The sequence below is a fragment of the Harpegnathos saltator genome, unplaced genomic scaffold, assembly GCF_003227715.2.
Source record: "Harpegnathos saltator strain DR-91 unplaced genomic scaffold, Hsal_v8.6 scaffold807, whole genome shotgun sequence".
In the NCBI taxonomy this organism is placed as follows: domain Eukaryota; kingdom Metazoa; phylum Arthropoda; class Insecta; order Hymenoptera; family Formicidae; genus Harpegnathos; species Harpegnathos saltator.
This window is the reverse complement of record NW_020230657.1, coordinates 62533-80215: the sequence shown is the minus strand read 5'-3', so window position 1 is coordinate 80215 and position 17683 is coordinate 62533. Positions and strand designations below refer to the sequence as shown.

Here is a 17683-nt window from a genome sequence, read left to right as displayed (position 1 = left end):
GCATGGATGCTTCGGGAGATACCTGCACCGGATAAGGAAGGAGCCCACCGCTCGGTGCCACCACTGCCCCGAACAAGAGGACACGGCGCTGCACACCCTAGCCGCCTGCGCGGCATGGGAGGAGCAGCGCCGGGTCCTGCTCGGGACGGTGGACTGCCAAGGCTGGGATCTCTCGCTCCCGTACCTGGTGCGAGCCATGTGCGGGAACGAGAGAGCGTAGGATGCGGCGGCCTCCTTCTACGGGGAGGTAACCTCCCGGAAAGAGGCCGCCGAGTGGAGGCGCCGGCCTGGCAAACGCCGTCGGAGAGGACGGCGGGGCCGGCGCTCCCCCGAGGGAGGGGGAGTCGGAAGCGGCCCCGAGGTGGCATCAGACGAGGAGAGGGCGCCGGCCTACACGGGTCGGCGCCTCCCTCGGCCACCTCGGGCCAGGCTCCGTCATTCAGAGGGGAGCGGGAAGGGCAACTCCCGCTCCTCTGAATGATTGGATAAGGGAAAAAGGGAGAGGTGGGGATTCCGATTGGGGTCGGGCCCACCTCCCCAAAATCCCTCCCTCTCCCTTAAGGAAGAGGGGGGATAAGGAGGAAGGTTGGATGTCCCCTTTCTCCAAGGTGATACCAGAAGGCCAACCGGCGGGGATACCCGCCGGGGACCGCACCTCTCCCACTAGTTCCCCGAAAGGGGAAGGGGGGTGTTGTACAAGAAGGCGAAGGGCTCTTGGAATAGAGCCCTGGGGCCGGGGGGTTGGGGGGGAATGCGGGAGCAGTTCCCCTAACTCCCCTCCTTACGGTCCGACAGGTAGACATCCCGCAGGGGTTTTAGTCGGTAAGAGTCCGACTTAACCCCCGCCGCTCCCCAAGGGGGCGGGATATCCATGATGGATTTCCCCTGCGTGAGCAAAAAGAAAAAAAAGGTGGCCACAAGGACGGCCGCCCGAAACCTGCCCGCGTCCAATCAATTGAGGGCCCATCTTTTGGGGAGAGGAAAGTCCCTCTGCCCTGGGCAGCGGGCCAGCACCTGTGGGGGTTCGGGGAGGCAGAGGGTCCACATTATATGTCTATGATCAGACAGTGTCTCGCCCTCCGCCTCTACCTTCCACTCATGGAACATCCAGGCAGCCGAGAGGGAAGTCCAGGTCAGATCAATGACCGACTCCCTCCTGGCCGCACACAGGTGCTGGTTGACCCCATGTTCATTAACAAGAGGCCTAACCCCGCTACCCAGCCGATCACAGCCTCGCCCCGAGGTTCCCTCTGCCGGGGACTACAGCCCCACTCCTCCGAGTGGGCATTAAAGTCCCCGGCAATTACGATGGGCCGGGAATGGCACTTCTCCCCAATCCCATCGAGGACCCTCTTTATGCGGGCGAGATTGCCGAGATCGGCCTTGTTCCTGCGGTCGAAGAGGTACACCCCCACCACAGTTATGGGCCCCCAACCGACCGCCACATACGAGGATCCCCTTTCCCTGAGTATACAGAGGGGTCCCCGCTGCAGGGTCTGCCACCACGGCCACCGAGACGCCCAGGCTGCCGAACCAGCATGTACTGCTGATCGGCACCTAGTGCGGCTCGGCGGCCACTCCGAGCCCGGCGCCCAGTTCCCGGAGGTTACCCTGTACCTAGAGGTCCTGGGCCCAGGCGCCACGACTGAGATTGGCCTATAGGACCCGGAGCTTCAAGGCGAAGCCTTCTAAGCCTCCTCCGGACTGCCTACATCCACCCCTCCTGGGAGACCTCTGGCGTCAACGACGCCTCAGTCTTCCCAGAGGGGGCTTCGGCCGTGGTGGCCTCAATCGCAGGTGCCTCTGCAGCATCGTCGGAGTCGCGGGAGTCCCTACCTTTACGATGTCCTTCTCTCGGGGGGATGAGGGGAGTCGACTTCCATGGGAGTCTGGGGTAGCCCACCGACTCCCCTGCCTTTATGGTCGTTGGGAGTGAGGATACCACCCTCCTCACCTTTTTGTTCGGCCTTGTGTTGGGGGATTCCTCCTCCTCCGTGGATGACGGAGTCGCGTCCACTTCTCCCCTCTTCCTCTGCGGCAGCGGAGACATCTCCACCTCCTCTGCGTTGCATGGGCTGAAAGGGCTTCCCTTTTCCACCTCGAAGTCCCTCGCCTGAGAGAAGACCGACCCAGTCTCCCCCGATTTCAGGTCCCCCGTCGGGGAGGGGACCGACCCAGTCCCCTCCCTCCCTGGATCCCTCATTGGGGAGAGGAGCAGTCCTATTTCCCCCTTTCCAGGGTCCTTCGTTGCAGAAGGGACCGGTTGTCGCATCCAGACCGGTGAGTCGCAAAGCCGTGACCTTCGGATACTGGTCTCTGGATACGAAAACCAGGGCCTTTCTCCGCCGCCAGCTTACGGAGCTCATTCGCAAGCCGGTCGGCGGACGCCCCCGCGTTGACGCCAGGCACCTCTACCAGCATGGCCCCATTCAGGGCCTGACGAACTCTTAGGGATCTGTTTATCCCCAAGTCCGCCGGCCTGATTCGGCACCTGGTCTCTACCATGAACTCATGGTACCTTTTGCGGGGGAACGCAATGGTGACAGCCGCCGATCTCGGCGGCTTCGGCCTACCCTGCCTCGCCTCCTGCGCCCCCCTGTGTCCTGCCTTTCTGGAAGAAGAGTCGGTCGTTTCCCTCTCCTCCTCCTGCGGTCTCTTCTTGCCACACTTCCGTCCGACAACCTGTGACTAGGACTCCTTCCCGGTTGTCTGCTGCCGGACTTCTGGTTGGAGAGCCTTCCATAGTTCCCTCTGTGATCGGTCCCATCCTTCAGGAGCCCTGGCCTGTCCTTGGTCGTTTCTTTTCCCCGCGTAGGTAGTCATCCCCGACCCTGTTCCCCCTTCTCTCTGGGTTTGTTCCCCTCCCACTGCCCTGCATAGCCTCTCCTTCTCCTTTCTCCTCTTCTTTTCCCTTATTCTCTCCTTCTTTTTCTTCCCCTTCTCCTTCAGCTCCGCAGGTAGTGGTGGTACTGTAGATGCTGGGGCTGGGGTTCCCTTCCCCCCCCCGAGGTTCCCGGCCCTAGGTCGGGGCTCTCTTCCTTAGGTTCTGGGTCCAGGTTGATATCAAGGTCCCCTTTCTCATGGCCGCCTGGACATCCTTAATCTCGGCAGCGATACCATCGAGCTGACCTTGTAGCTCGCGCAACTTCTCGCCGCCGAAAGCGAGGGCCGTGGCCACCATGGAGGCGTACAAATCCCCCTCCACCTCCCGCAATGCCCTTTTCTTGGGGGAGGGGCCTCATCCGGCAGATTGTCGTCATATACTGGCGTCCTGTCGGATGGTCCCCCCCTCCCTTTTCCCTCCTCCATCCCTGAGGTGAAGGAGGAGGAGGGGTATTTACTTACCTTTCTCCTCCTCCTCCTCTTCCTTACCATCATCCTGTCCGTTCTGGCCTCCAATGTCCCCTCCTTCGCAGACGTGGCACTGCCTCCCGCAGTTTCCGCGTATGTCCTCCTCTTCGGGGGTAAAGGGGAGGGGGTCAAGGGTGGTCACGATGGGGGCCTCCCTGGCCGCCTCCAGCTCCCCCCGGAGCCGTCGTATCTCCACCCTCTGCGCCTTTGACTCCTCCCGGAGTTCTTCAAGCTCCTTTGACACCTCCGCAATTTCATCCTCCCTGCCATCCTTGGCGGCCGTCCTTGCGATCAGCGTCGATAGTACTCGTCGATAGACCTCGGAAGTGGTCAGGGCGTTGATGACAGCCAGGAAAGTTCCCTTTAAGATCCTAGACCTGTGTGCCAACATTCTAATCGCGCCCAATGCACGACCCACCTCCGTAAATTCTGACGGCCTTGCCTCTCTTATTACCGCCCTACATGCCGGATCCCTATACACCTCTTCCGCCGAGCGCTTGTCCCTAAGGGATTTGAAAATCCCTACGTCGAGAAGGCTCCGGGCCTCCTGTTCCAGCCGTTCCTCCTCTCTCTTTCTCTCCCTCTCCTGCCTCCGTTCCAAGATCCCCACTTTCTCACCCGTAACCTTCGCCCTCCCTCTCTTTTTCGCCTCAGGCACGAGGATAGGGACAGGAACCTCCATTACTGAGGAGCCTCCGCTACTTGATGTAGCCCCTCTCGTCCGCTTCCTTCCACCACCAATCTTGTTAGCGGAAGCTTTCCCGCTGCTGCCGCTGCCGGTGACCATGGCATCCTTCAGAGGTGGGTCTATCCTCCGGATTACGACTCGGACCTGGGGACCTAACAACACGTCGGAGCAGATCACCGGACCTCCAGTGGCCCGCCCCGACACTCTATCTCCTCCTCCAGTTCGCGTCCCTCTTCCCTCCTCCCTAGTCCACTCCTTTTTATTTACGGGATCCCCTTTCTGTGTCCCCTGGTGGATGGGGGCTTATATCTTGTGCCCCCTTTCTGCAAAGGGGGCCAAGCCTACTCACTTCCGGTACCACTCTCGCAAGTGGACCCCGGAGGTCGTGGTTCCCCGTTGGGTGGCTGCCCTTTTCACCCGACGGACTCACCGCACCAGCCCCTCGGTCAGGGCGGTGCACCTGGCTATCTGTCAGGGAGGACGGTGGTCGGTCCTCAGACGACCTCCCAGCGGCTAGTCCGCTGGGGTTCGCCGCTACTTCCTCCCCGGGGATGGGAAGGAGAGCGCCTGCCTGTTGGCTCCCTACCACCTCCTTCGCGCGTCCACCAGCCACGTCAGAAAATTCACCATCCGGTGATGAGCCCATGGATAGGCTGCTACGCCTGTCCCTTAGGGTCTCTAAGTCCGAAGACTCAGTGTGTTTCACAATTTTATTGGGAGTCATCATTCTTGTTCCCACGAGTGCGGCAGGAAGTGGGCGTCAATCCCGGGTAGAGCCCCCGCATTACCCGGGGTAAGGCTAACCTGTCCCCGTGGTGCGCCGGGTGCCACGGGTGAGGAACCATTCGCAACAGGTCTCGCACCTGCCATTCATCCTCTAGGCGTGGCATTCCTCAATCGTAGGATTACGTGCTGTTTTATAGAGGACCCGCCTCGCGGTCCAGCCAATTAAGGTAAGACCCTCGTCCCCAGAGAGATGACCTAGGGTTATAGTGTAGTAGGCCAGGAAACACCCTGACACCTAACGCCCACCCTCTTCCCTCCTATCCCCTCACCCCAAAAGCCTACCCTTCCCTGAACCCGAGGTGCTCTTGGCAAGCGATCCTCCCCACTTGGCCCTCCCTCCGGTTTGACCGGAGGTACTGCCCAGGTGGATCAACGGATCGTTTGAGCCTCTCCACCACGACAAGGTGGCACCACATCGGGGAAAGTGTGTGGAGGTCCCCTTTCGGGGACCCCCAGACTCCCCTCTCGGTGAGCAACCGAGGCGGACCCTACCGCACTTGTACTCCGGGGGGCAGGTCTTCCCCCTCCCCCAGGGCTCCCTTCGTCACCGAGCTGCTGCTGGAGACGGGGGTCACACTCTGGGGAGGAGATATCGCTCCTGGCGCGGGTGAGGGTGTTCCCTAAAAGGGGCGGCCCACTCCCTCGCTCCTACCTCGCCGATGAGTCCCGGTGGCGGGGCCGCCAGTAGCCACTACCCCACCGGCATATCTCATCGGCCTGGGATGAGGGAGTGTGTGGGGAGAGCTCCCCGCTCTTATGCCCCCACTCCTCCCATCCCGCCTCCGCCAGGAGGATGGCTGACGCCTCGACCTCCATCGAGACTTTCGCCTCGGAGAATCCCCTCAGCCTAACCGCCGAGGGTGGGTCCGGCACTTCTGGAGCGGCCGTCGCTCCTTTCGTGACCGGCCCTGCCGGATCTGTGGGTGGTGGAGGTTAATTCACCTCAGCCTCCGCCACCCCCTTCCCTACCTCCCTGGCCTTAGGGCCGCAGTGGGGATCGAGGTCCCCTCGATACCTTTGTCGGCGGCACTGCCGACGGGCTGAGGCTGCTCAACAGCCCCAGCCTCCCCACGTGCCGCCTTTCCCCCCCTACGTTTTTTCTGTCGGGATGGGATCCCCCCTCTGGGGGCAACTCGGGGGACTGCCCTACACGCCAGGCCACCCATACGGTGGCCGGCATCTCTACCCTCGCTGTAGCACAGGGGGCACCGCACTTCTGCAGTGCACCCCCGTGCCACATGACCGGCCCCTCCACATCTGAAGCAGCGGCCTTCCAGTCCATCTTCGGACCGGGAAGCCGCTGCCATATGCCCATATCTTAGGCACTTGAAGCATTGGAGGGGCCGTTCCTCCAAGATCATCACTCGTGCCCGAGCCCACCTTACGACAAGTCCCCCGGCTGCCGCAATTTTCTGGCTCGGTGCCAACGGGCACCGGACACAAACCGCCCCTAATCCTCCGGACGATCTCCTAATCTCACCGATCTGGAGATCATCCGGAGGACAGCCCGTTAACTTTAATATGGCTGCACGCACCATCAGGGGGTGACCAAGTCTTCCAGGCCAACAAGGCGGAGCTCAGTCCGCCTCATCGGCCTGGCGACCACGGCCTCCCCGCTTAACACGTCCTGGAGATCCTTAGCCAGGCGGTCGGCCTTATCCCGACCGTCCTGTCCAGCGACCTCCAGGATCACTCCCCCGTTTCTGCCTCTCTTGACCTTGAACTTTCCAGGCTCCAGGCCGACTTCCTGAAGGTCCACCTGTTGCCTGGCTTTGGTCATAATCTCCTTAATAGAGCCCCCGGCAACGCGATCACGGTAACGACCGGGTTACGCGGGAGGTTCCGTATTTGAGGCCTTTTTTGAGGAGGAGGGGGTCCCTTCTTCGGAGCCTCTTTCTCTCCAACCCTCCCTCTTTTAGGGAGAGGTGCCGCCTTTGCGGCACCCCCTCCTGGGCTGTAGGGGTTCAGGTCGAGACTCTTTCCCCAGGCCTATACCCTTACGGGTGGACACGGTTGTCCACACTTCTCCTCGTCCCCACCCAGCGACTGCCGGCTGCCGCGGAGGAGGGTGGAGGGCGGGTCCGCTGCCCGTAGCTGCGGGTACCGGAGAGGGAAGAACCCTCTCCAATATCCGCCCCATACGGGTGATTTCCGTCTTGAGGCCTCGGACCTGAATCTCCAGAGCCTCAAGACGTCCATCCGGACTACCCTCTATCACTATCCTCTCATAGTCCATGAGTGCCTCCTCTACGTCGTGGAGGCACTCATTGGCCATATCGTTAAGGCAAGCGAGGGGTTTCCCCACGTAGCCCCCCGCTGCCTTCCTGCCCGGCTCTACCTGCAGCTCCCGAAAGTAACGAGCACTTTAGATAGCCTCGGAGGCCAGAGCCCTGCCCATCAGTGAGGGCCTCCGCACGGGTGGAAGCCCCCATTGATACCGCCCGCCTGGCGCGCGCCACCTAGCCCGTCACATGATGACAGCGGGGGGATGCCGGGACGATACTCCCCCTCCCGCCGTTTCCCAGTTCCGAGACCCGGGACGTTGTACTTCTTATCTCCTTGTCATTACTCATAAAGTGTGGGGGTTTTACGTGCCCCCACACACACGGGTTTTATTTCGGGGTTTTCCTTCTAGACCGGCTGCCTTCACCAGGCTAACCAGCATCTTCTGCCCGCGCTGTAGGGACCTTTGGATTGTACAAGTACGGCCCTCCAGTCCCTGGGTAAAATCTGGAGGTAGCTGTCCATCCAGGAGTTTTATGGACGCTCTTAGTATGGTCCCTCCGTACAGGCCACCCTGGCACGGTAGAACCTGCCAGTGGCCGAAACTCCGCCGGTACAGCCCTGTACATCACTGGGACCCGCAAGCTCCACCACGGCAAGGTCGCGTCCATGGGGGAGTCACAAAGTTTACTCTTTAACTCAGAGTTAACTAGAGTTAACTCTATAACGTTTAGAAACTCAAATATAACCGTAAGTACGTTCAGAGTAAAGTGTTCATAAATTTGACAAAGTTAACTCTAGAGTTAACTTTCTTAACTCATGTGCAGAGGTGAATAAAAATAACTCGACATGCGCAGTTAATGATAGGTGCTGTTGATAATATTGTAATGAAAATAAAACTTAACCTATAAGTGGTATTCTTTCAAGAATGGAAAATTATATGATAGTGACAGACCAAACAGGACAAAGAATTGTAAATGAAAATGGCCTTAGATTAGTACAAAATGTTGCAGGTAATTTATCTTCTATCTTTTAATAAAGACATTTTAAATCAATTATTATTATTTTACCTTTCATGGCTTGTAGAATAATGAATAATATTGTTCGGAACAAGACCGAACATATGATAGCTCCGGAGAGCTGGCTAGTAGGATTGGATCGCAGAGCGCCTGCGTCCAGGCCGCTCAAGTCCGCTCGACGACCGACCGGTCGCCCTGATTGATGTCTGGAGCCTCGGAAGGCGGCCACAGACCTTGCAGAACGCGCAACACCGCGCGCCGACGCACCGCGCTCAGGGACGGCGGCGAAGCGAGAGAGAGAGAGAGATAGAGAGAGAAGGGGAGGAAACGCACGCAATGATGCAGAGACGCCCGCGATGTAAAACGCAACGAACGCAGTAGACGCAATAGAGTGACGCAGAAGTAACGCAGTATAAACGCAAAGGGAATAACGCAGAATAACGACGCAACAATGTACAAGGCGAACAACGTCGCCAACGCAAAGTTCCGCAGGTCACACGTCTGTGACGTCAGTTATTGTGTAGCACGACACCCTGGGGGTGCCGCGCCTTGCTACCTCAGCTTGTTAAAGCTACACGCAACACAACTCCACTATCCAGCGATTTGTCCTCTACCACTGAAACGGACAACGGAAAAATCCAGCAGCGCCTGCGTGGGTCGTACTTCGCAGGATGAGCGGTTTAGTCGCGACACGTGCGTCGACTCCCGTGAGGGAGTCGCCTCGCGTGCCGCGTCCACGGGGAACCACGGGGAGGCCCGCTCATTTGTGTCCCGAGCCCGGACACACGCTCTGACCCTTGAATGGGATAGGTCGGGGGAGGAATATATGACACGGTAGGTGGGTTTTAGCGGACTGGGTTATAGATTAGAGTTATAAAGTGGGTGAAAGATTCTAGAATAGTATAGAGAAAAGCGAAAGGAAAAGAGAGTAGAAGAAAATGAAAGTGAAATTGGAAGCCTAACGTAGACCCTTTAACCAAAAGGGAATCCTCTACAGAATGCCGCAAACATGGAATAGACCTCTGGAATTGCCACGAAGAAATGTGTCGTCTCCGGCCATTTCCAGTTTTCGGCTGGAACAAGTTGCCGCAGAATTTTACTCTATGGCTCGAAGTCCGGTCATTTCATCAGGTGACGCACCGCTGTACCTTCGGCGTCACCCTGTCCCGGACGTTGTTCGGAATGTGCTTGTTATACAGCCTTTGCTCGAAGAAGACCATCGAGCTTGTATACGTTTAGCACCTCTTCCTTAGAGACCTTTGGTCTCTGATTACTCCCGATGAACGGGATTATGACGTTCCCTATTCTGGCATTCGTTTCTTCTCTTTTTTTCTTTCCTAGCTGAATATCACGCCTTATGTTCGTTAGGGAGGATATCAACTAGGACCGCACCTGCAGCAGCACAAAGCAACCCCGCTGACGCCGTGCGATATGCATCAATCGCCAACATGAGCACCGGCGCTGCAGAGTCCGGAGATCCTTCAGGCCGCCCCTCTCCGCATCGGTCGATCCATCCGGCAGTGGCATATGCCAACCGTCGGAGTGAACACATCCCGATAGATCGTCGAGAGCGCGCTAAAGTGCGGCCCCCATTGACATCCCGCAGCCCTAGCTCTAGCTAAATTGCTAAAAGCGGTCCGGCCTTACCGCGCACGTATTTTACAATGGGAGGATACTCTCGTTCCTTTGCCAAATGAATGCCCAGATGCCTAACTTTCTGATTGAATTTTCTTTGACCCTGATCGGATGGTCGGTGGTCTCGCGCCGCAAGGTTAAATCTCTCGACTCTATCTGCCTTTCGTTTTATACATGCTTCTCCCTTTATACCTATCAGGCTCTGCTGATCAATGTACTCTTGAGGATAACCGCCTCAGTCTTAAGCAAAGAGATCTGGAGTTTTTGCCCTTTTGCACCTTTTGTTGATAAAGTCAACAGTGCGCTGCCCTCGCTCTTCAATTTCGCAACGGGAGTCGCCTTCGACTGTGACCAGCAGATCGTCGGCATGCGCGATGAATGACCTGCTTATCTCTGTCATGTTCACGGAGGATGCCGTCGAACATGACTGTCCAGCAAGCTGGGCCTAAAACTGAGCCTTGAGGGCAGATTCTCTCTACCTCTTTGGAAACGCAGATGCCTCCGAAAGAGATCCTAACTTTTCTGTGGCTGCTGCTCGTCACCCGAAGATTTTGCGGAGGCAGTCCCGCACCTTTCTAATACAATGCGGACAGTATGAAAACTGCTACCAAGTCTGAGATACCGCAGAGGGGTCGACAGGTCCTCTGGGGGAGCGCTTTAGACTGTGATTTTTATCATCTCCACAGCCATTCAGCCCTAGGCGCGCTTCCTTCGCCGTAGCTTGAGATCTCGTTCGACCGCGGGTCAACCGTAGTCTTCCCGGGGGGTCGCTAGCGACTGTGCATGTTTACCGTCCCCACAGTCATTCAGCCTTCGGCGCGACCCGAACGTTAGCCTTGGGACTTGTTCAATTTCACGAGTGTAGGTATATACCCGGTCCCAGCGTTGTACCTAGAGCGGTCTACAACGCTGTTTGCCTGTTCGATTTTGGTATTTTCCCTGTCTCGATGATTCGTCTTTCCCAGTCGCTACCCCTGTTGGTTCGGTTTCCCAGGCCGAGGCAATCAGGTTCGTTGCATCGCAATGGGAAGACTTGGATTTCGCATCGCGACTCCCGTTTCAACAGAGCGTGTGTCTACCTTCATCTACCCGGGCAGTGTCCTTATTAACGATTTCCTTGTTGGCTTTAAGAGGGCTCTCGCATGAGTCCCATGGATGTCCCGGTACATCTGGCAGAGTCCATAACGTGACTTGGGGCGCCCGGACAATGCCCAGGTCGCCCCGTTCCATGTCACGCATGGCAATAGCGGTCCGCAGGACGCCAGCCGAAACCGATCGTCCCCAGTTTCGCTTCTCTGCTTGAACACTCTTCGCTGTCCTAGTTTGCTACGTTGGGCGTCAGTTCCATCACTCGTGCAAGTACCGCACATATACCAGAGTCCATAACGTGACTCGGGGCCCCAGGACAATGCCCAGGTCGCCCCGTTCCATGTCACGCATGGCGATAGCAGTCCGTAGGACGCCAGCCGAAACCGGTCATCCCCAGATTCGCTTCTCTGCTTTGGTGAGTTCTTTGGCGCCCACAGCATCATTTGCTATTTTGGACGCTTGACTGCTCGTCGTGTCATGGGGCATTTTACTTTACTTTCTCAATCTGAGAGTCCCTGCCATGTGGGATTCTCGTCTTTTTGGACTTCGTTCGATGCACACGTGCTGTACACTTGGAGATCTCAGCTCTTATCTCCATTTGATGTGGTATACTTGGTTCCAATCAACGCACGTGTGCTTTGCCCTAAGACGTCAGTGTTTACACGCTCCGTCGTTTATTGCCATGCTTCTTGCTGAATACTTCGAGGTCAGACGTATCATTTCCCACTTGGTTATTCAGCCCGAATGTAAACTTTCGCTTGCCGTGGAGATCATCATTTGTGTGAGACTCCTTGCAAGCTCGTTCGAATATTTTTGGGTAGCATGCCTTTGCTCAGAGTCAGAGTTTATTTTCCAAGTCCAATTGCGGCGTGTTGCTTTTCATTTCTAACGAGGCTCTTTGATAGGAATGTATTGCTCATGTATATTAGCTATATTTGATATTATGTACGAATTATGTACAAATTTACATACGAATTTCGTATGGTATGGAAGGCAGGTACCATTAAGTACCTGAATGAGAAACGTCACTGTGGAACGTTAATCCCATGGCGCTCGAGCTAGGTCGCGGGTTACCCCTCCGCTTCCTTGGCTCTTGCGCCCTTCAGTTGTCTCTTACGCACACACGGAGGCTGGCTGCGGCTTCCCGAGAAAGGTGTGGGTAACTGCCCCTTCGTTAGGGTCCACCATATCTCTTCGAGCCTACGACTTTAATTCCCTCCTCCGTATGTACGTATGCCTAGAGAAACAACTGGTAGGGTGTCCGGCTACGAGCAGGCAAGCTCTTGCAGACCAGACCCCGCCTTCCTGTCTTTCTTCCTTGGATGCTATATAGCTTAGTTTTGCGGTTTCCTTATAACATCTTCATTGTGAAGTGTTTGAGCAATTCCATTTGAGCCATCATATTTAAGTCTTTGTTTCGCCATGCTTAACAATTTGAGCCATTATTTTGCAACTTGTGCTATTGGTCGTTCGATTGTTCGAAGTTTACTCTTCCCCTGGATGGGAATGATGGGTATAAATTTAGTTTATCCTCGTTTGCGTCACTGATCAGATGACGAGGCATTTGGTACCCGTGTGTTCTGACACCTCTTCGCTTGTATACCACCGTTTCGTGCATTTCCCGATGCTAGTTCAACATTGCGACCAGCCACGTCGGGAAATCGTATTTCGTGTATCTCACGATACTTTGTCATGGATTTTATGTGTATTGCAAGTGACGGGCGAGAGATCGCCTCTTTCCTCGATCACTTGACTTCTGTGACGTCAACGGTGCGCGGCACCCGGAGCACGTCAAGTACGTGTAACGAAACCTCCTCCGTCGTTTCGGATGGCCTGCCCTTCCGGACGTAACGGCCAATAGCCAGCCACGGTCCCGAGGACACGTGGGAAATGAGCTCTGAGAACTCTGGCTCGCAGGACGACCGAGTCGCTCCTGCGAGAAAGCGAAGTTCCCAACGGACACTTGGAAGAAAGAGCGCGAAAGCTCTAGGACGGCGACCGAACCGCTCCTAAATCGCCAAGGCCCCCGACGGACGCTTGGAAAACAAGGGACTCGAAGCTCCGAGAAGACGATCGAGTCGTTCCTAAATCACGGCAACGCCGTGAGCACGAGGTCACAAGACGAGATTCGAACCATTAGCCTCAACCCAGCAGGGTGTATCGGCGCCACCTTCAACTCAGCAGAGTGTATAGAGCAGTGGTTCGAATCTGAGACGAAAGACCGATCGCCCTAGGAAGCCTAGAAAGCGCGTCGGTAATCACCATTACAACGATGTACGAAAACCTAGCACAAGTTGCTACCTAAAACTGGCCAGGCAGGAGACAAGGCAAAAAACAAGGCACGGCGCGCCCGGTTATATAGCCGGGCGGCCGAATCTTGTCTGCGGGCAGCAGAATCGCGGGCCGCGCCGCGTCGCGGCCACAGTCGGAACTGTCCGTCAGGCGCGGGGTGCCAGCGGGAGCCCCACGCGCTCGTCCGCGAGAGACCGGCCTCCTCGCCGCTCGCGAGAATACCCCGGGGGGCTAGGCCGCCCGCCCCGCAGCGCTGATCCGCGAACCGATCCTCCGCACGGCACCTCGTGCCGTACGGAACAAATATAAAATAGTTATAGATGATTTCTCTCAGATAATTATTATAATTTTTGTAATTTATTAATTTTTTACAACATAAATACAATATAAAATTGTACCAATAATATATTTTTTTATCGATTGGACCAGCTCTGGGTATAACCAAGAAATACTACGTCAGGAACTAGGCGAATTAGAGCACAGCGCAGTTGAAGTGGCGCAAATCAATTTCGATGAAAACAACTTTCATTTATTAATTTTAAACAACTTCTATTTATTAATTTTTAATAAATAGAAGTTGTTTTTATCGAAATTGGTTTGTGCCACTTCAAATGCGCTGTGCTCTAATTTGCCTTGTTCCTGATGTATTATATTTTATTTAATTTTATTTTCAGACAAGAGTTTAATCTATGCTGAAATTACAGCAGGAGAGATATCCGCCACTAATAAAAGCTGTTCAAGCTCTTCATCTCAACATAGTAGCACCGATGAAAAGAGCAGTAAATGGTCGCATAATGCAATAGTGGCATTAATATACGAATATAAAAATAAAATGAATATGTTTCAATCATCTACAATACGAAAAGAAACGATATGGAAAATAATTTCGACGAATTTAGCCCAGCAAAATTTTGATTACACACCGAAGCAGTGTGAATTTAAATTTAAAAATTTGAAAAAAAGTATCATGCAAAAATCGATAATATGAAAGCAACAGCAAGTGGTGCAGCTGCTATAAAATTTGAATATTTTGATTTATTCGACGAAATATTAGGATACAAACCCAATGTTATTCCCCTCGCAACTGCATTATCTTCTAGAGGCCAGGGAATAGAGTTGAATACCGATTTAAACGCAGAAGATATTTTGCAGGATGTTGATGTTAATGAACAAAAGAAAGAGAATATCAAAATAAAAAGACGTGCTTCATTCGGAGAAACACAAGTAAAAAAAAATGTTCCTAAAAAAAGTAAATTAGATCAAATACTTTTGCAATTTGATAATATTAATGAGAAAAGAGAAGAGGAAAGGTATATAAGACACAAAGAACTCATCGCCATTTAAGAAAATGCAATAAAGATGTTCAGTGAAAAAATGGACAAATTAATCGATAAGTTGTAATATTCCTTTCATAATAAGCAAGTTTTATTACATTTTCAAATATTGTTACGTTATTGTACGAACGTAGATAAAATGTTCAAACGTTTAAATATAATATTTTGTTTACGCTACACTTAATTGTTTCTAAAATATAATTATTGCTTATTATAATTATTTAAAGTAGATTTTTTTAAGTATTAATGCACGAGGAGTGCAAAACTGTGATACTTATAGTCTGCTCCACATCTATGTATTTCGTTGTTTTTTAAGTTAATAATTATTAACGAAACTATCTAAAGTAAATAAGTGTATTGCTTATTTATTGTAGTTATTATAATATATATGTTAAATCTGATAAATAAAATACAGATTCAAGTAATATAAAAGTACATTATTTATTATTCTTATTTACTTAACATATTCTCAATAATGTATATCAAACAATCAATATCAATTATTAGAAATTGACATAAAACTCAGTTATTCACTAAAAGAATATAAAATATATATTTCAGAAAATTTACATATATTTACACTCTGCGATAAAGGTATTCAGCAAGAGCACCTCTTTTCTGATTACCACAAATTTCATAATGACAATTTAGAACTGGGCCTCTAATATTTTCACCCATATTGTCATTAACTTGCATTCCTTCGTTTATATATTCTTCGATATTCATATCTTTATGATCTATGCACATGTTGTGTATGACACATGCAGCTAAAATTGTCGCTGGTATTAATCTGTGCGATTCATATCTAAATATTTAAGCCTTCTAAATCGTCCTTTTAAGAGAGCAAATGCTCTTTCAATAATCTGTCTACCTTTTAATAAAGTTTCATTAAATCGCTTGTTAACGGCATTTAAATTTCCTCTATCTATATAAGGTGATATTAGCCATTGTAATATAGGATAAGCTTTATCTCCTAATAAAAATTCATTGCTGGGGAAATAGCGATTTGTACCAGACATTATATTCATATATATGTCTGAGTTCCTAAAAACTCTGACATCGCTCACAGAACTTGGGTATCCTACAAAGCAATCAATAAATTTCATTGATGCATCACATATTCCTTGCAATGTAATAGCATAGAAACATTTCCGATTTATATAACTGTCTGCGTTAACTTTTGGAGCTTTGATTGGAATATATGATCCGTCAACTGCACCAATAACATTAGGAATATTTGAAATTTTTTTAAATTTATCTGTAATTGCGTCAATTTCTGTTCATCGTGGCCATTTTATTATTTTAGGGACAATTGTGCAGAGCATTAATCAATCGCACAAAACATATCGATAGCGATGATTTTGCCATGTCAAACCTTTCACTGACAGATCTAAAAAATTATTAAGACATTACAATTCATATACTTTAATACTTCAATTTGATTTGTAATATTAACTTTTAAGAGATTTTTAGAATTGATAGGCAAATTAGTCCATTCCTTAAGAAGTAAATATTTAACCTTCACCTAATAATTTTTACCTTTGAACAATTTCAGTAATCATTGAAAAATAAAACAAATAATTCGAATATGTGCTAAGAATATTTCATAAATTACAAAATATAAAATAAACAAATATAAACAGATACCTGTACGAATCCGGTGTAGCCAATATCCAAATAACTGAAAGTAATTGCTTTCGTGGGTCTATCGGCGGACGACCAGTTTGTTTACTTTTATCTCCAGTAGAGTTTAATAGCGGGCCAACTTGTCCCAGTAAATACTCGAATGCTTCAAAGGATAATCTGAAATGACGTTGAAACTCTGTACTTGTAGAGTTTGCTACGTTTTCCATATATCCAACAATACGATTAAGCTTCTCTTTTAAATGTGTCCCAATTAATAACATTACATAGTCTTCATCGTCAGATTCTTCCTAATAATACATACAATATAGAATATAAATATATATAAACAATGTTATCAAATATGTTAAGATATTTACTGATAAATATAAAGATTTTTTACAAATTGTTAATAATGATAGCTTATTTAAATTTTCTACTTATAAAAGAAAGATGCATTATTATATTAAGCATATACATTAAAGCATTATATAATTATATATAATATTTACCTCAATATTCAGCATTAAATTTCTTGCAAAAGAAAATATAGAAAAACAAATTATTTTCTTCACGTTTCTTGCCATGTTATAAGGTATTTTTCTGAAATTAAGTTTATGAGATGTTTTATAGTTTTAACTTTTTGAGTTATGATTACTAATAAAATATTTAGACAACGGCCATTAATCGCCATTACTGTCATCAATTCAACTCCGTTCACAAAGTCACACAAAGTTGGATGCTTATAGAGTTAACTCCTACTTAACCCAATTTTACTCTAACTTTACTCAGAGTAAACTTTATGAACACAACTCTGGGCAGCGGAGCGCGGAGTCATGGTCAACGAGATAGGCCGGGATCTCTCGCTCCCCAGAGTCATTAGGACTATGTTGGGGAGCGAGAAGGTCTGGGAGGATTCGAGACTTTCTGCCACCGGGTGATGAAAGTCGAGGCGGTGAAAGAAGAGGCGGTGCAGGCTCGCCATGAAGCGGAAGGTCGAGGCTGGAAGCAATGTCGACGACAGCGCCGTCGTTGCTATCGGCGTCTCGGCAGCGAGGATGCGGACTCCTCCTCGGAGGAGGAGAATCAGGGAAGGGCAGTCATGGGCTTACTGTCGGTGCTTCCACCATGGAGGCAGGTCCATGACTGCGGAACAACACTTCGTGGAAGACCGTAAAGGAGAAGAGAAAGAGGGAGAAGGCAAGGGAGGAGGGCATTCCCTCCCCAACCCCCTGCGCCACGAACAACCGGCGCGAGTAAGCGGGGGGCCGACCATCCACCTCCCAGTCTATCACTGGTCCCCAGAACGGAGACCGGATGACCCTAAAGGGGCGGGGAGAGTGGGATGACATCTGTCAACACCAAAACCACCTCTCCCCCCCTGTTTGAATAGCCCATCCACCCTGTGGGCCTGATAAGGGGGATGACAACTCTCCTTTGCCTATTCAGGCGAGAGACCCCGGCGACTAGGGGATCTTTTCCTTTCGTAACCGCCGGGGAAGAGAGTGGGGTTTTGGGCGGGGATTCTCGGGACCCTCCTAATGAGGGAACGACTAGGTGGCGGTAGCCCACCTAGTCGCACAACACCAGTGTGGCGCCCAGCAGCAGGCTCTGTCATCAAAACCTTAGCTAAATGCGGACAT

At 51.4% G+C, this 17683-nt stretch overlaps 1 protein-coding gene across 1 annotated transcript; it reads right to left on the bottom strand.

Moving 5' to 3' along the window:
- Positions 1-14994: 14994 nt before the first annotated feature.
- LOC109503950 (uncharacterized) lies at positions 14995-17148 on the bottom strand. The gene is made up of 3 exons (XM_019841888.2): positions 16553-17148; positions 16065-16351; positions 14995-15807 (listed from the first exon to the last, which is right to left on the bottom strand). The coding sequence occupies exons 1-3, from the start codon at positions 16625-16627 to the stop codon at positions 15720-15722; spliced, it is 450 nt and encodes a 149-aa protein (XP_019697447.1). The 5' UTR covers positions 16628-17148; the 3' UTR covers positions 14995-15719.
- Between the last annotated feature and the right edge of the window lie 535 nt (positions 17149-17683).